Source organism: Pleurodeles waltl, chromosome 8, assembly GCF_031143425.1.
Source record: "Pleurodeles waltl isolate 20211129_DDA chromosome 8, aPleWal1.hap1.20221129, whole genome shotgun sequence".
Classification (NCBI taxonomy): Eukaryota; Metazoa; Chordata; class Amphibia; order Caudata; family Salamandridae; genus Pleurodeles; species Pleurodeles waltl.
The window spans coordinates 1201912398-1201926868 of record NC_090447.1 but is presented as its reverse complement, the minus strand read 5'-3'; the positions used below and the strand labels follow the sequence as shown (position 1 = coordinate 1201926868).

Genomic DNA, 14471 nt, shown 5'->3' with positions numbered 1-14471 from the left:
ACACTTAGGGCCTGATTTTGAGTTTGGCGGATGGGTTTACTCTGTCACAAACGTGACTGATATCCTGTCTGTCATATTACAATCCCATTATATCCTATGGGAATCGTAGTACGGCGGACAGGATATCCTTCATGTTGGTGACGGGGTAACCCGTCCACCAAACTCTAAATAAGGCCCTTGGTCTTTGGTGAAGCCCATTTGCCCATAAACGTGACATGAAACACTAAGAATGTCTAAAAACTGTGTTATAGTACAGCTTTTAAAAAGAAAAGTAACGTTCACACTATGCACATGCACAAGTATAAAATTATATTTTGGGGAGGATAATAATCACAGTGTTTAGCACTGCTGCCATTGTAAAATATCAGTGTTAGGGATCTACTTACCAATCGTGGCCCTTATAAAAATATGTCCTTTTAAAGTGGTAGAAATTAGTAAAATAATTAAAGAGAGTGTAGCTTTGCAGTACAGGCTGAAAATTAAATTAATCAACCTGTGCTGCTCTGAGAATGAATGCGCAGGAAATCTGCGAGATGGCAGAAATGGAATTTGCTTTCTACTATGAAAAGCAAGAGGGTGATGGGGCTGTAAAATATAAGGAAATACAGGTTTGATATGAGAAATAAATGATCCATCTTTGGCACTCAAACCCTGTCCACTGCTCCAGTCTATATGCTATGGTGGGCGAGGATAAAATGTGAATGACACATGAGCAGTCCAATGGATGAAGAGGGTAGTCTCAGAGCCCTTCTATGTTTGTATACTATGTATTATGTTTTATGAATTTTTGGAATACATAAGGCTGGTGAGGCAGCTAATGTTGTCTCTAGGCCAGGCCTAAAAAGGCTTTGTCAATTTGGAATACGTCTACAATGGTGATACATAACAGCTGTAACACCAAGGTAAAAATCCCTCCAACGCTATATGGTTTATCATTTAAATATCAGATTTAAATATATTTTGGAAATTCAGCCATTTTTCTCCAAACATCAGCCTTATGAGATCTGTTATGTTATGTTATGTGTTATGTTATGTTATGTTATCTTATCTTATGTTAATTTGCAATGCGCTCTAATCACCCATGAGGGTATTCAGGGGCTGGGCAGGTGCATGGGCTTGAGGCCCTTGCAGAATTATTAGTAGAGCTAGATCTTCAGCTTCTTGCAAAACTCAAGGAGGAGGCTCTAATGTGTTGTGGGATGTCATTCCATGCGTTGGGTGCTTTGTAGGAGAAGGAGCGACCTCCTGTTTTGCTTTTGTGGATGTGGGGGTGTGTGCTAGTGAGCGTGATGCTGAGCTTAGGTGTCTGGATGGCTTGTGAAAGTTTATGCATCTATTAAGGTATGTCTGGTTCAGTGTCATGTAGTGCTTTGTAGGCATCCATGTGGAGTCTGAGCTGGCCGGGATTGTGGATGGGGATCCATTGGAGCATCCTGAGGTGAGATATGGGTATGGTGAGGAAGGTTGATTATGAGTCTAGTGGTGGTGTTTTGAATGGTCTGTAGTCTGTTCAGGAGCTATTTGGAGATGCCAACGCACAGAGAGTTGCTGTAGTCAAGTCTGCTTTTGATGAGTGCATGTGTGACGGTCATTTGATATTCTGTGGTAACAACTTGAAGATTTTCCACAACATCCACATGATGTAGAAGCAGGTGGAGCTCACTGCATTTACTTGTGCCGTCATGCTGAGCTTGTCATCCAGGATGATCCCCAGATTTCTGGTGAGGTTGGTGGGTGTTGGTGAGGGTCCTGGTTCTGTCAGCCACCAGGTGGCATGCCAAGGGGAAGTCCTGTTTCCAAAGACCACTGCTTCTGTTGTGTCAGAGTTGAGTTTCAGGCAGTTGGTTCTCAGCCAATTTGATACCAAGTTGGTTGTGGTGATGGGTGTCTTGTCTGTCAGGGGAAGAGGATGAGTTCAGTGTCATCTGCGTAGGAGATGATGGTGATGCCTTAATATCTGATGATGTTGGCGAGTGGTATCATGTAGATATTAAATAAATTCAGGCTGAGAGATGGTCCCTGGGGCCCTTCACATATTAAGTTCCTGGCATCAGATATGAAAGGAGGCAGTCTGACTTTTCCCTTGAGGAGTGAGTGTTATGCTGACTGGTGAAACGCCAGGTTATAGATGTAATGGGGCCAGGGATTTGTTGGGGCCCTAGAGTGGATTGTTTTCATGATGGCAACTGTTTCTTAACTGGGGAGGGTCCTCCATGCTGTCAGGTGGTTGTCTTGGTTGGTGATGGGCAGGTCAGTGATGACCTTGCTGGGGTCTGGTTGGGGTGTGAACTTGCAGTATGTCTGATGTCTGAAATTACACACATTTCCATCTTGAATACAGACACTCAATGTTGATATATATATATATATACATAAATATATATGTGTGTGTGTGTGTGTGTGTATATCTATATGTATATATGTATATGTATATATATTTATTTATTTATATATATCTATATATAGTTACCTAGTGGCGGTCACCACTAGGGAGTTATGGTTAGGACCATGTTTCCATAGGAAAAGTGTTTTTTGACTTGCCTATATCTTTCGCACCATTTGACGAATCTTCATAAAAGTTCCCAAAAAAGTGTTGCAGTGATTCGTGTTGCCCATGGAAAGTTTCGGGGTGATCTGTCAAGTGGGGGCCAATAAAAAGGGGGCCCCAAAAAAGGTTGCTTTGCCAATGTTAATTTCCATAGGATTATTTAGACACAACTACAGGCTGAACCCGTAGACGGAATTACACCAAATTTGGCAGAAAGCTAGCTGTTGGTACGCAGATTACACTTTTGCTTATTTGGTGTGAATCTGTTCAGTAGTTTTTGAGGTATTGAAGAGAAAATACATTTGTATGTCTCTGGCTGCAAATAATTAGTGAAATACATGAATGTTTTGCAAATACACGTGCGAAAAGAAGCGTTGCAATTGGCTGACCACAACCCAACTGCAAAGTTATGGCCACCATGTTATTTCATGGGACATGGTCCACGGGGGTGATAATCCAAATTGAAAGTGTCATAAGGGGTCAGGCTGAAGATACCCTGACTCCAGGGGCGTGATATAGGTGTGCTTTAGGTGCACATTATGAGTTTACAAAGTAACCATGTGTGATATTCATGACAATTCACAACTTTTCGTGAATTATTCACAAATATGGAACCATTTGAAAGAAAAACCCATAGACTCATTCATACACTAATTAATTCACTCATACATGCACTCAGAGACTCATGCGTCCACTCACACACCCACTCAGACACTCATGCACCCCCTCACACCCAGTCAGAGCCACACACCCACTTTCAGACCCACTCACACACCCACTCTCAGAGACAGGCCCTGTGGCCAACCTGCGCTGCCCACAGCCAAAGGACGTGCATGGGTGGTTATAAGGGCTTTGCTGCAAGGCCTGGCTGCAGGCCAGGCCTTGTGACCAATCGTTTGCGGCTAAGGCCATGCTCGGAGGGTTGGAATAACATATGGTAATTAAAATTGCTTTACGTTAAAAAAATCATGGAAATTCACTGAAAAAAACAAAGGCTACAGGGACATTATAGTTATATTCAGCATTTACTCATACAAAACCATAGAAATTCAGCAGTAATAGGTACAGTTCTTTTAAGTAACTATAACTCGCACCTTAAGGTAGCTATAACTCATGCCTTCGCATGCACAGCTAATTACTCTGCATATTATATCATTGATGAGATCTTGTATGGCATCTTTGATACTATCACTGCAACATTTGCAATACAATTATTGATAAGAAAACTGTGCAAGGCAAGGGCGCAAGTTATAGTTATCTTGGGGTGCTAGCTATAGTTACCACTGAATTTCTATGGTTTTGTACGAGTAAATTCAGAACCTAACTATAATGTCCCTGTAACTTTTGTTTTTTTTCAGTGAAAATATATCTATCTATATATGAATATAAATATATGTATAATATATATATTCGAGGAAAAACTTCTTATTTAGTAGGCTAGGTTACACACAGCTACTTACATGTATCCGGAGAGCTACCAGTAGCTCACAAGCTACTCGTTGGAGAAGCCGGCAAGGAGAGATCGCGTCCTCGGTGGCCTAGATCTCCAATTACTAAAGTAACCTTACACCCCTAAATTCAGCTGTGCAACCCTCAACCCTTTCATTTGAGGGATTGGAGACCATTAGTCTAAATCTAGTTGGAAATCTCCACTCCGAAGTAGTGAATAGCAAACAAGTGGAGAGTTACATCTAGGGATAGGAGTAGGTCTACACCTAAATAGATCTGCTCATATAAACGTACCTTTGTGAATTCGTTTTATAGTGGCTCAAATTGTTTGTCTTACTAGATTTAGAAATGTTCGCGCTGTAACCTGCCTTGTGAAGCTTTTCAGAGAGCAGAATGAATTTGCTGTCAAATAGTGCCACCTAGTGCCTTGAAATCAAAGTACAGGAAGGAATTGCAACTTCTTTCAGTATATAAACAGTGGAGTGACGCCAAAAAAGATATATTTTCTGAATGTTTTCATTGACTGGATCGCCTGAGATGTTTCCAACCTAAGCAAAAGCAGGTATTCTTCTTACCTGTAGGAGAGGGCGTGTGATAAGAGAGAGTAAAAGAATGGAAATGAGATGAGGAAGGTGAAGATGAAAAACAGTTAAAACTAGCAAGCTGAAAGAGACAGGAAATGATACAGAGGAAACAGAGAAGCATATACTGAAGAGAGGGCGAAGAGTTGCGTGAAAAATAATTAAGAAGGGTCTACAATTTTGGGGCAAGATGTAGAACACATGGCATTTAGATGATACTAGGCAAAAAAATGAGAATTATGATATTGAGGTAGGAGTGTTTTGTAGTCGGTGTTCTGTAGTTTTTTATAATTGGAAAAGAAGATGTAGCTACATGCCCCGATCCCATGCACTGTCGTGTTTCACATACTTAAACACATAGGGGTTCTCTGTGCTTTTTTGTTGCTGATATTTAATTACACATTCCCACCCTCAAGATTCTCCTAATTCCTAGAGGAGATATCCTGAAACTGTGGTTCAACTGCAGCCTCTTTCCCTATGCCGGACAGAGGGAGGAGGGGGGTGAATGGTGAACCGGCATGTATAACGTCTGTGTTCACATCTGGTTCAATGCGAGTGTGCAGGTTATGGTGGATTATGTAAAACAGCCAGAAAGCGAATTACAGAAGATGTGATGTAAACATTAAAAAGAGAATAAATCTAGTCGCACACATACACAAACCTGTAGTATATATGTGCAGTGATCTGTGTTTGTGTATGTCATTCATATGCATCTCTTTCCTCTTGCTGATTCCTACACATGTGTAGTGCAACTCTTTGTGTAGTTATTGATAAGAAAAACATGCATAAACACACTGAGAACGTGATTATGTATGAAAGTGCGTTAAAGGTTATGTCATCAGACAATTGCATAAATTAAGACCAGGTGCAAACTCAAACTTTTATGCTACTTTATTCTGCTTTGAGCTCCTGCAAAGCACCACTGACCATCTTGCGGTGACTTAAGAGTGCTCTATGTAGGAAATAATTCAGTGGGTGAGGGTTGTGTGGGGAGTCAGACAGCAAAGGGATATTGTTTGCTGTCATCCGACTTGTCCAGTGACACTGCAGAACACTTTTGGTTACTCCATCACAAATGTGAAGGATATTCCTTCCATCATACTGCAAGTTGATTCTAACCTATGGCATTTGTAATACAGTTGTCAAGATATCTGTCACATTTGTGACGGGGTATCCTGCCCTCCGAACTACAAATCAGTCCATTAGTCAGTAAGCATTATTCAGGGGTGTAGCTTTGGGCGGTGGGCGATGTTACACCCCTCTAACAAATGTAACTTGTGATAAATAGTTGCATACAGGGGCTTTTAGTTGGATATGGTGTTGTCTCATGTCGGATTTTTTCACCAGGAATTTTACACACACAAACAAAAATGCACACACACTGTCTCCTTGAATCTGTTTGGAAATGCTTCATAAGTATTGGTTATCTCACAAAATAATGTGCTCTCTCTCACTTAGGCCCAAATTTAGCGTTCAGTGTCAAAAAGTTTACCACTGGCGAGCACCATACCAAGACGCCAACCGGGCATCATATTAATGGTATGACGATAACCGGCCGTAAGGCCTGGCTAGCATCATAAAAAAAGGGATGCTAGCCGGGTGGGGGAGGTGTAGGGGGAACAGGGGATTTAGCGTCAGAGGATGACGCTAGTACGGGCAGAGCCAAAAAAATGCCTCTGCCCAGACTAGAGTCATTTTCTGACATTAGAACTGCACAGACATGACTCCTGTCTCAGTTAAGACAGGAGTCATGCCCCCCAGCCCAATGGCCATACCCAGGGGACTTATATCTCCTGGGAATGGCTATTGGGCCCAGTGCCATGTAGGGAGGCCCAAGTTAGGCCCCCCTAATGCACTTCAGAAAAAAAAAAGTAATACTTACCCATACCTACCTCTACTTACCTGGGATGGGGTCCCCCCATCCTTAGGTGTCTTACTGGTGTGGGTGAGGGTGTCCATGGGGCCAGGAACTGGCACCTATGGGCTCTTTCAATGGTCTCTGACCATGGAAAAAGGTCCACAGGTTCCCTAACGCCTGCCCTGACCCAGGTGTTAAATAATGGCACTAAGCAAGCTTAGCACAATTATATAAGGCCCCCATCCCTCCTGCTAGATTTTAGCACAGATGATAAATATGTCAGTAAGGCCATATCGTTGTTTTCTGCACAGGAACGCATTCCTTGCATCTCCTTGACACAAGGTAGATTTCCACGTGCAGAAAATGATGTAAGCTCACTTTGGCACTGCTGCAGTAGATCAGGAGTCCAGGCAAGATATCACCACACCAAAGATGGTTGATTTTCTGCTGCAGTAGTCCCAGCAGGACATGAGCACAGCAAGAATGGATGATGTTCTGCTGCATTGGTCCCAGGAGGACATGAGCACAGCAAGGATGGGTATTTTCTGTTGCAGTAGTCCAGGCAGGGCATGAGCACAGGAAGGATGGGTGATTTTCTGTTGCAGTAGTGCAGGCAGAACATGACTACACCTAGAATGGATGATTTTGTGCTGCATTAGTGCCAGCAGGACATGAGCACAGCAAGAATGGGTGATTTTCTGCTACAGTAGTGCAGGCAGGACATGAACACAGGAAGGATGGGTGATTTTCTGCTACAGTAGTGTAGGAAGGACATGAGCACCACAAGGATGGGTGATTTTCTGCTACAGTAGTGCAGGCAGGACATGAGCAGAGCAAGGATGGGTGATTTTCTGTTGCAGTAGTGCAGGCAGGACATGAACACAGGAAGTAGGGGTGATTTTCTGCTACAGTAGTGCAGGCAGGACATGAGCACAGGAAGGCTGGGTGATTTTCTGCTACAGTAGTGCAGGCAGGACATGAACACAAGACGTATGGGTGTTTTTCTGCTGCAGTAGTGCAGGCAGGACATGAGCACAGTAAGGATGGGTGATTTTCTGCTTCAGTAGTGCAGACAGGACATGAGCACAGCAAGGATGGGTGATTTTTTTTTGCAGTAGTCCCAATAGGACATGTGCACAGCAAGGATAGGTGATTTTCTAAGATACTTTGAGAGATGGTGAACACCCCAAAGGTTTGTGGGATATAAGGCTGATATAGGATCAACAAATATTTAGGGGTTGAAGCAGGAGCCATTGTCAAACGACATTCCCAGGTTACATAATTTTTCTAAGGGATGACAAATTTCAGGAAATAGGTAGTGGTGCTCAAGTGTCAGGGCCTAGGAACATGATTTAAATTGACCTACGAGTACTGTAAATGTCTGTATCCCGTGTGCCTTCTACTATGCTCTCAAACATTTATGTTTTTAATTTTATAGTCAGTGGCAAGTACACAGTTATAGCAGGGTGGAAATCGAGTCAAAAAAATCTGAGTTTACAAAATCCTTCCTCGTGATGGTTAAATTCTTTGTTTTGCAAGAGATTTGTCACCTTTGGATTTCCTAGCAGTCTGCCTGATAAATGACAGCGTTTCAGTGCAGCTAATCTTTGATTCTCTTCTCTCTTCCAGGTGAGGGATTATTCGGGAACGTACACCGTGAAGCTGATACCCTGCTCTACGACCCCTTATCAAGAGTACAGCTTACCCGTGGTCTGCAATCCCAGAGAACCAATCACTTTCGAACTTGATATCAGGTTTCAGCAGGTACCTCAGTCGCAACTGAAGAATTTTAGTGCTCTGTTTACTTTTCAGAACTGACCTGGTGATCCTCTGCTTTAATACCGGACTTCCTTCCGGTGGAGATGAGCGACTCTTGTTTCTCTCATTTCAAAGACATATCTGCCTATGTGAGGTAGTTCTGCTGTAGCACTACTTCTTGCACTCTCAAAAGCTCTTGTGAACTGGCCCTAAAGCATCTAAAATGGGAATAGTTTCGGAATATTCACGGAGAAAGGACTGCGTCCTTTTTTCACTTTTACCTATAGCCAGGGCCACTGTAATTATGTGGCGGAGAGAAACAAATTATGCACTAGGGTTGACTAAATTATGCTACAAGAAAAGGCAAAAATATTCCGCATAATACGGCATATTTTGTGATTCGTGATAATGCTGCCTGGGCAAGGACTGCTCCTTATTAGTTCCAGTTTAACAACTAAATAGAGCAATGAGAAAGTGAAAGATGGCCAGTAAGTGTTCGTGAAGGGCCTTCCACTGCGCTACAACACGTCGCCACATTTTTAAATGTGATCCATTGAACCTAGAATTCTTTTGGTTAAAATCTGCAGGTTATGTAGCAGATGATGGAGGAATAGGCAAATGCGGCAAATTCATAATTACACAGAAAATGCCACGGATGCAGAATAGCATTATTCCAGTGGCCATGCTAATAGAGTGTTAAACACTTCAGAGCCAAGTCACAAAGGCATTTATAGGTATGTGAAGTAGTCCTCCTGAGGTGGTACTCTGTATCTAACATGTTTTCTAATCCCATTTGGGAAAACAATTCGTAGACAAAACACAATTCCAGGTGGTAGTAGTAGAGGCAGTGAAAAGTAAAAACACCTATTGAGGTTATGATCTTGTGTCATTGTTGCTGTGTTAGTATCTTTGCAATAATTCTCTGTGGGCCATTGTATACCCTTACCAATACACCCTAGGATTCTGAGTGAGACAATGCCTCCCTGCAGTTCTCTTGAGGTGGGCAGAAATATACTTGACTCATGCCATGGAAGGGTTTGGAAAGCACTCACGAGGGTAGTGTAGTGTCTGTAACTTTGTCATCTGTGTACACCGCGCAGTAAAGGAGAGTGTACTTCGAGGAACGATTCACGTGATTGAGCCAGTAAGGGAGGTCTGATGTAGGAAGGCACCATTCCTGCTTTGCATCATATTGCTGAAATGCTATGCGGTTTTGTTCTTACTGCTTTTATCACTCCATGATTACATCTAGAGGACTTTTTTATAGGTGAGTGACCCAGTAGCCGCAGAGTTCAGCTTGAATACTCAGATGTTCCTGCTGTCAAAGAAGGCTCTGTGGTTGTCGGATGGATCCATGGGATTTGGCCAAGAAAGTGACATATCGTTTTCAGAAGGTAAAATTATATTTGCACACATTGAAGACTGACTTGCTGTGTTAATAAAGCATATTTTTGGTAGTTGAATGTCTATGGACAAGCATTGTATGTGAACCCTTGTTGACATCAACTGTTAACTATTAAAAAGAAAAGACAGTTCTAAGAACAAGTACAATGTGAACATACTCTTGTCAACAGGGGAGAACGATGCAAGAAAACTATTTTTTGTTATTTGTGAAAGAATTGAAGGGAATATGCAATTTATGGATGCTCTTTAGGTTCCATCTTTGTCTTTTGAAGGTAGAACTGTGCATGACACACACAGTGAACCAGATAAAAGCTAGTCTACTTTTGGGCTGTTTGTGCCATACCACCGCTGCCACTTAACACCAGTTTAGTATTGCAAGCAGACAGTAGAAAGGGGCACACTTCATTTGGATGTGGACTTGCCCTGATGCAAGTAAGGGCCATCTCTGTAAGTGGTGACAGTAACACACACCACTCTTCTTTAGGGGGGCTACAGATGTGGGATGGTAGCTATTCCTAGGATGAGTAATAATGCTTGATATCCAGATTTCCTTTGATAAATAACTTTTGCCTATATGTATCCTCTATTATAGCGTTTTATTCATCACAAAAATTAAGATTGAGGGCCACAGTTACGAGGCCCTAGTAGTACACCGCGCCACTAGAGCATAATTTTTTTGACGCTCCCGTGACGCAGTGTGCCAGCCCATATTTACAAGGCAACACAAAGCCAACTTGCGTGGCTATTTCTGGCCTTATAAATATGGACCCCTTTCACTCTTAACACTGCATGAAAGGGGCATTCCATGGATGTTGCTTGGGGCATTCCCATGCAATAGCCATGGAACCCGAAGGAATCTGACCCATTTCCAGATTTATAAGTCCTCAGGCCTCAGGGGTGGCGTAAGAGTGAGCCAACGGGGAGAAATATCTGTATTTCTCCCCGTTTGTTAATGTTAATTTTTCTCTGTGTGCCTCATTACGCAGCACACACAGAAAGAGGAAATACCTCTTGTAATTATTTTTGTGCAGGAAGGTGTCCCTTCCTGCACAAAAAACAATAATCTCCACAATGCAGGCACCCTTGCACCATGGAGCAAGGGTGCCTGTGTTGGTTCATGGCAGCAATTTGTGAACCAGCACAGTGGGAGAGGACAGAAATGCACCTTATCTTGTAGGTACAGAACATTTATGCCCTTTCATGGTGGCACAGGGCACGGGCATTCTAAATGAGTCCCTGAGTGTCTTGAAGATTATGGATTATTCTGTATAAAAGTTCAGCTTTACAATTCCATAATAGCATATTTACTCTAAATGTCATTGTTTGAACTGCAAATTTAGGGGATGTGAAGAGGGAATTTTTGTAAACTGCAGTATACAGCAATATACTCTTAGGTTTGTGGGCATTCACAAACCATTTGCTCGTAGGTCCCCACCCTGGAACTGCCAATAATAATGATCTTCTGGAAGGCAGAAAGGTCCCCCTCTCCTGTTCTTAGTTGTAAAATCACTACATCAAATAGGGGTATAGCCCTCTGGAGTAGGTACAGACAGTGGGAGGAAATGCCAGTTGATCCTGGCTCTGCGAATGAGAATATGAGAATTTTCGAGCTCACATCATTTTTTTTTTTTTTTGTATGTAAGTTCACACACACAGAACCATTTTCATTGTAGCTGTATATAGTCATCCTAGTCTCACCAGACATTACTTCTAAATTTGAATAGTAAAGGTAAGGTGTGCACACCAGCATGTGTTGTTCCTCTTCAATACCGAACAGGCTCATTGTTTTCATGTCAGTTGTATTGTAAGGCTTAATATGCATGTGCATCTCATGAAATATGTCTGTGTTTCAGGTGAAGCAGTATATGGACGTGTGATGGTGGATCCAGTGCAAAACCTCGGTGACTCGTTTCATTGCACTATTGAAAAAGTTTTTCTTTGCACGGGGTCCGATGGATATGTACCCAAATACAACCCAACTGATGCTGAGTATGGCTGTTTGGCAGATTCCCCGTCTCTTTTGTATCAGTTTAAGATTCTGGTAGGTTTTAAATACTGGTATGTGTGATTACATCACATGGTCACTCTGAATACACACTCACCCATATGTGTTTAATTTTGCTCTATTTTAGAGTGTTATCTGGAGGTCGGTGAACTCTGATCCACTAAAGATTACAGTTTGTATATAATGTATTTGTATAGCATTACCTGAATAGCAGTAACATAGCAGAGAAGCAATGGGGGTCATGCAGATAGCCGTACGATTTCATATGTCAGTTTGAGGTCAGCTCTGAAGTCCTAGGCGAAGTACAACCCCACACTAAGGCAATTATTCCACTAGAGTATAGTATTAAAGAGCCAGGGTATTTACAGCAAAATTAAGGAAATCAGCGATGCGTTGATTCCTTCTTCCCAAGGGAGGCCATGCGTCATTTCTTCTTATCCGGTCGGGTTGGCGATGTGTCATTTTTCTCCCTCGCAAGAGAGCATTGTGTCAATTTCCGGACGGGCATCTCGGATCTGCACAGAGTCGAGTTGACTTTGACTCCCAGGGACAAAGCTTGGAAAATCCTGTTGCATGGTTTTAGAAAAACGTGCTGTGGGGGGTTTGCGTCATTATCAGCAGCCACAAGTGGCTGTTGCGCATCATTTCTCCAGCCGCGATGCGTCAATCTCCCAGCCGCAATGAAGGTGGAGTGTAGATTTTAGCCACGAAGCCAGCAGCGTGTCGTTTATCAGCCACGTTGCAAATTTCCCTACAAGGCGTTCTGTGCGTGGATTTTCAGCTCTTGTCTCCCAACTTCACCTTTCAAGTACCCAGGGACTGGATAGGACACCACTTGGCAGGGCAGGAGTTTCAGCAGTGAGTCCAGATGTTAGCAGAGGAAGTCTTTGATGGTCCTGAGACTTCAAAACAGGAGGCAAGCTCAGTTCAAGCACTTGGAGATTCTTCACAAGCAAGAATATACCACAAAGTCCAGTTTTTGTCCCCTTTCACAGGCAGAAGCAGAAACTGCAGGATGGCCCAAAAAAGCACAGTCACAGGGAGGGGCAGCACTCCTCCTCAGCTCTTCAGCTCTTCGCCTTGGCAGAGGTTCCTCTTGGTTCCAGAAGTGATCTGATTTTCAGGGGTTTTGGGTCCAATACCTATACCCCTTTCTGCCTTTGAAGTAGGCCTACATCAAAGGACAGTCTCATTTGTTCACAAGATCCTGCCTTGCCCAGGCCAGGCCCCAGACACACACCAGGGGGTTGGAGACTGCTTTGTGAGAGGGCAGGCACAGCCCATTCAGGTGTAAGTGACCACTCCTCCCTCCACTCTAGCACAGAAGGCTCATCAGGATATGCAGGCTATACCCCAGCTCCCTTTGTCTCACTGGCTAGAGGGGATTCACAAACAGCCCAACTGTCAATCTGACCCAGACAGGTAATCCACAAACAGGCAGAATCACAGAATGGTTTAAGCAAGAAAATGCCTACTTTCTAAAAGTGGCATTTTCAAACTAACAATCTAAAAACCAACTTCACTAAGGATGTATTTTTAAATTGGGAGTTCAGAGACCCCAAACTCCAAATTTCTATCTGCTCTTAAAGGGAATCTGCACTTTAAAGGTATGTAAAGGCAGCCCCCATGTTAACCTATGAGAGATATAGGCCTTGCAACAGTGAAGACTGAATTTAGCAGTATTTCACTGTTAGGACATGTAACACACATCAGTACATGTCCCGCCTTTAACATACACTGCACCCTGCCCATGGAGCTACCTAGGGCCTACCTTAGGGGTGTCTTACATGTATAAAAAGGGAAGGTTTAGGCCTGACAAGTGGTTACACTTGCCAAGTCGAATGGGCAGTACAAGACTGTACTCACAGACACTGCAGTGACAGATCTCTGGCATGTTTGCAGGGCTACTCATGTGAGTGGCACAACCAGTGCTGCAGGCCCACCAGTAGCATTTGATTTACAGGTCCTATGCACCTCTAATGCACTTTTCTAGGGACTTAAAGGTAAATCAAATATGCCATTCATGGATAAGACAATCAACAATACAATTTACACAGAGAGCATATGCACTTTAGCACTGGTTAGCAGTGGTAAAGTGCTCAGAGTCCTAAAGCCAACAAAAACAGGCCAGAAAAAATAGGAGGAAGGAGGTGAAAAGTTTAGTGATGACCCTGCAGAAAGGGCCATTTCCAACATTCCCATCATAGGATAGACAGCCATCAGAAAGAAAAACAGCCAACATGTGTTTCTCTGCGTCATGGATTGCAAGCCTGGGGCCTTTTCAAGGCCTTAGTACAATAAATCTAGCTCCTCTATGGAGTACAAAGAGGATTTGTGATCTAATGGCCTGAAGTTACTGGATTGCTTGTTTAAGAGGCTACACTTTTAGCTCTCTGTGTAGGCTTTGTGTGGCTTGGTGTCTGTATAATCCCAGCAGTCACATCAAGTCTTGTCTATAGTCAGGGAGTAGCAGATGCTACTTCCCAACTACAGCTAGACCACATGAGACAAGACTTGACCCTACTGCTGAGATCATACAGACGACATGCCAGCTCAGCAGCAACAGGGTTGCCTGGCATTGAATAAAGTGAAGTGGTGTCCTAAAATCACTTCTGCTGAAAAGAATTCAGAAGTAAAAACATATAAAAAATTGGTCTCAAGCTGCTTGACTGCAAGTTAACCTACACCCTAATTGCCACAGTCTAGTTCTCCATCACCAACGGGAACCCCCTGGTGTTCCTTGGGCTCCTACAGCTTGTTGCTGCAACAAATGTTCTGTGAGGGGCGGACAAGATTCCTGAAAGACAGGAATTCTTGTGCTCTCCATAATCTAGTAAATGCTTTTAAACACAACTTGGCATTTTAACA

The 14471-nt window shown here is 43.0% G+C and overlaps 1 protein-coding gene across 1 annotated transcript in view; it reads left to right on the top strand.

Annotated features, from left to right (window-relative positions):
* Positions 1-14471, top strand: part of FREM2 (FRAS1 related extracellular matrix 2) — a 489280-nt gene that overhangs the window by 461650 nt on the left and 13159 nt on the right. The window contains exons 20-22 of the mRNA XM_069205491.1: positions 8066-8200; positions 9462-9588; positions 11452-11639. Coding sequence (XP_069061592.1) covers positions 8066-8200; positions 9462-9588; positions 11452-11639 — 450 coding nt within the window. The remainder of the gene's footprint in view (positions 1-8065; positions 8201-9461; positions 9589-11451; positions 11640-14471) is intronic.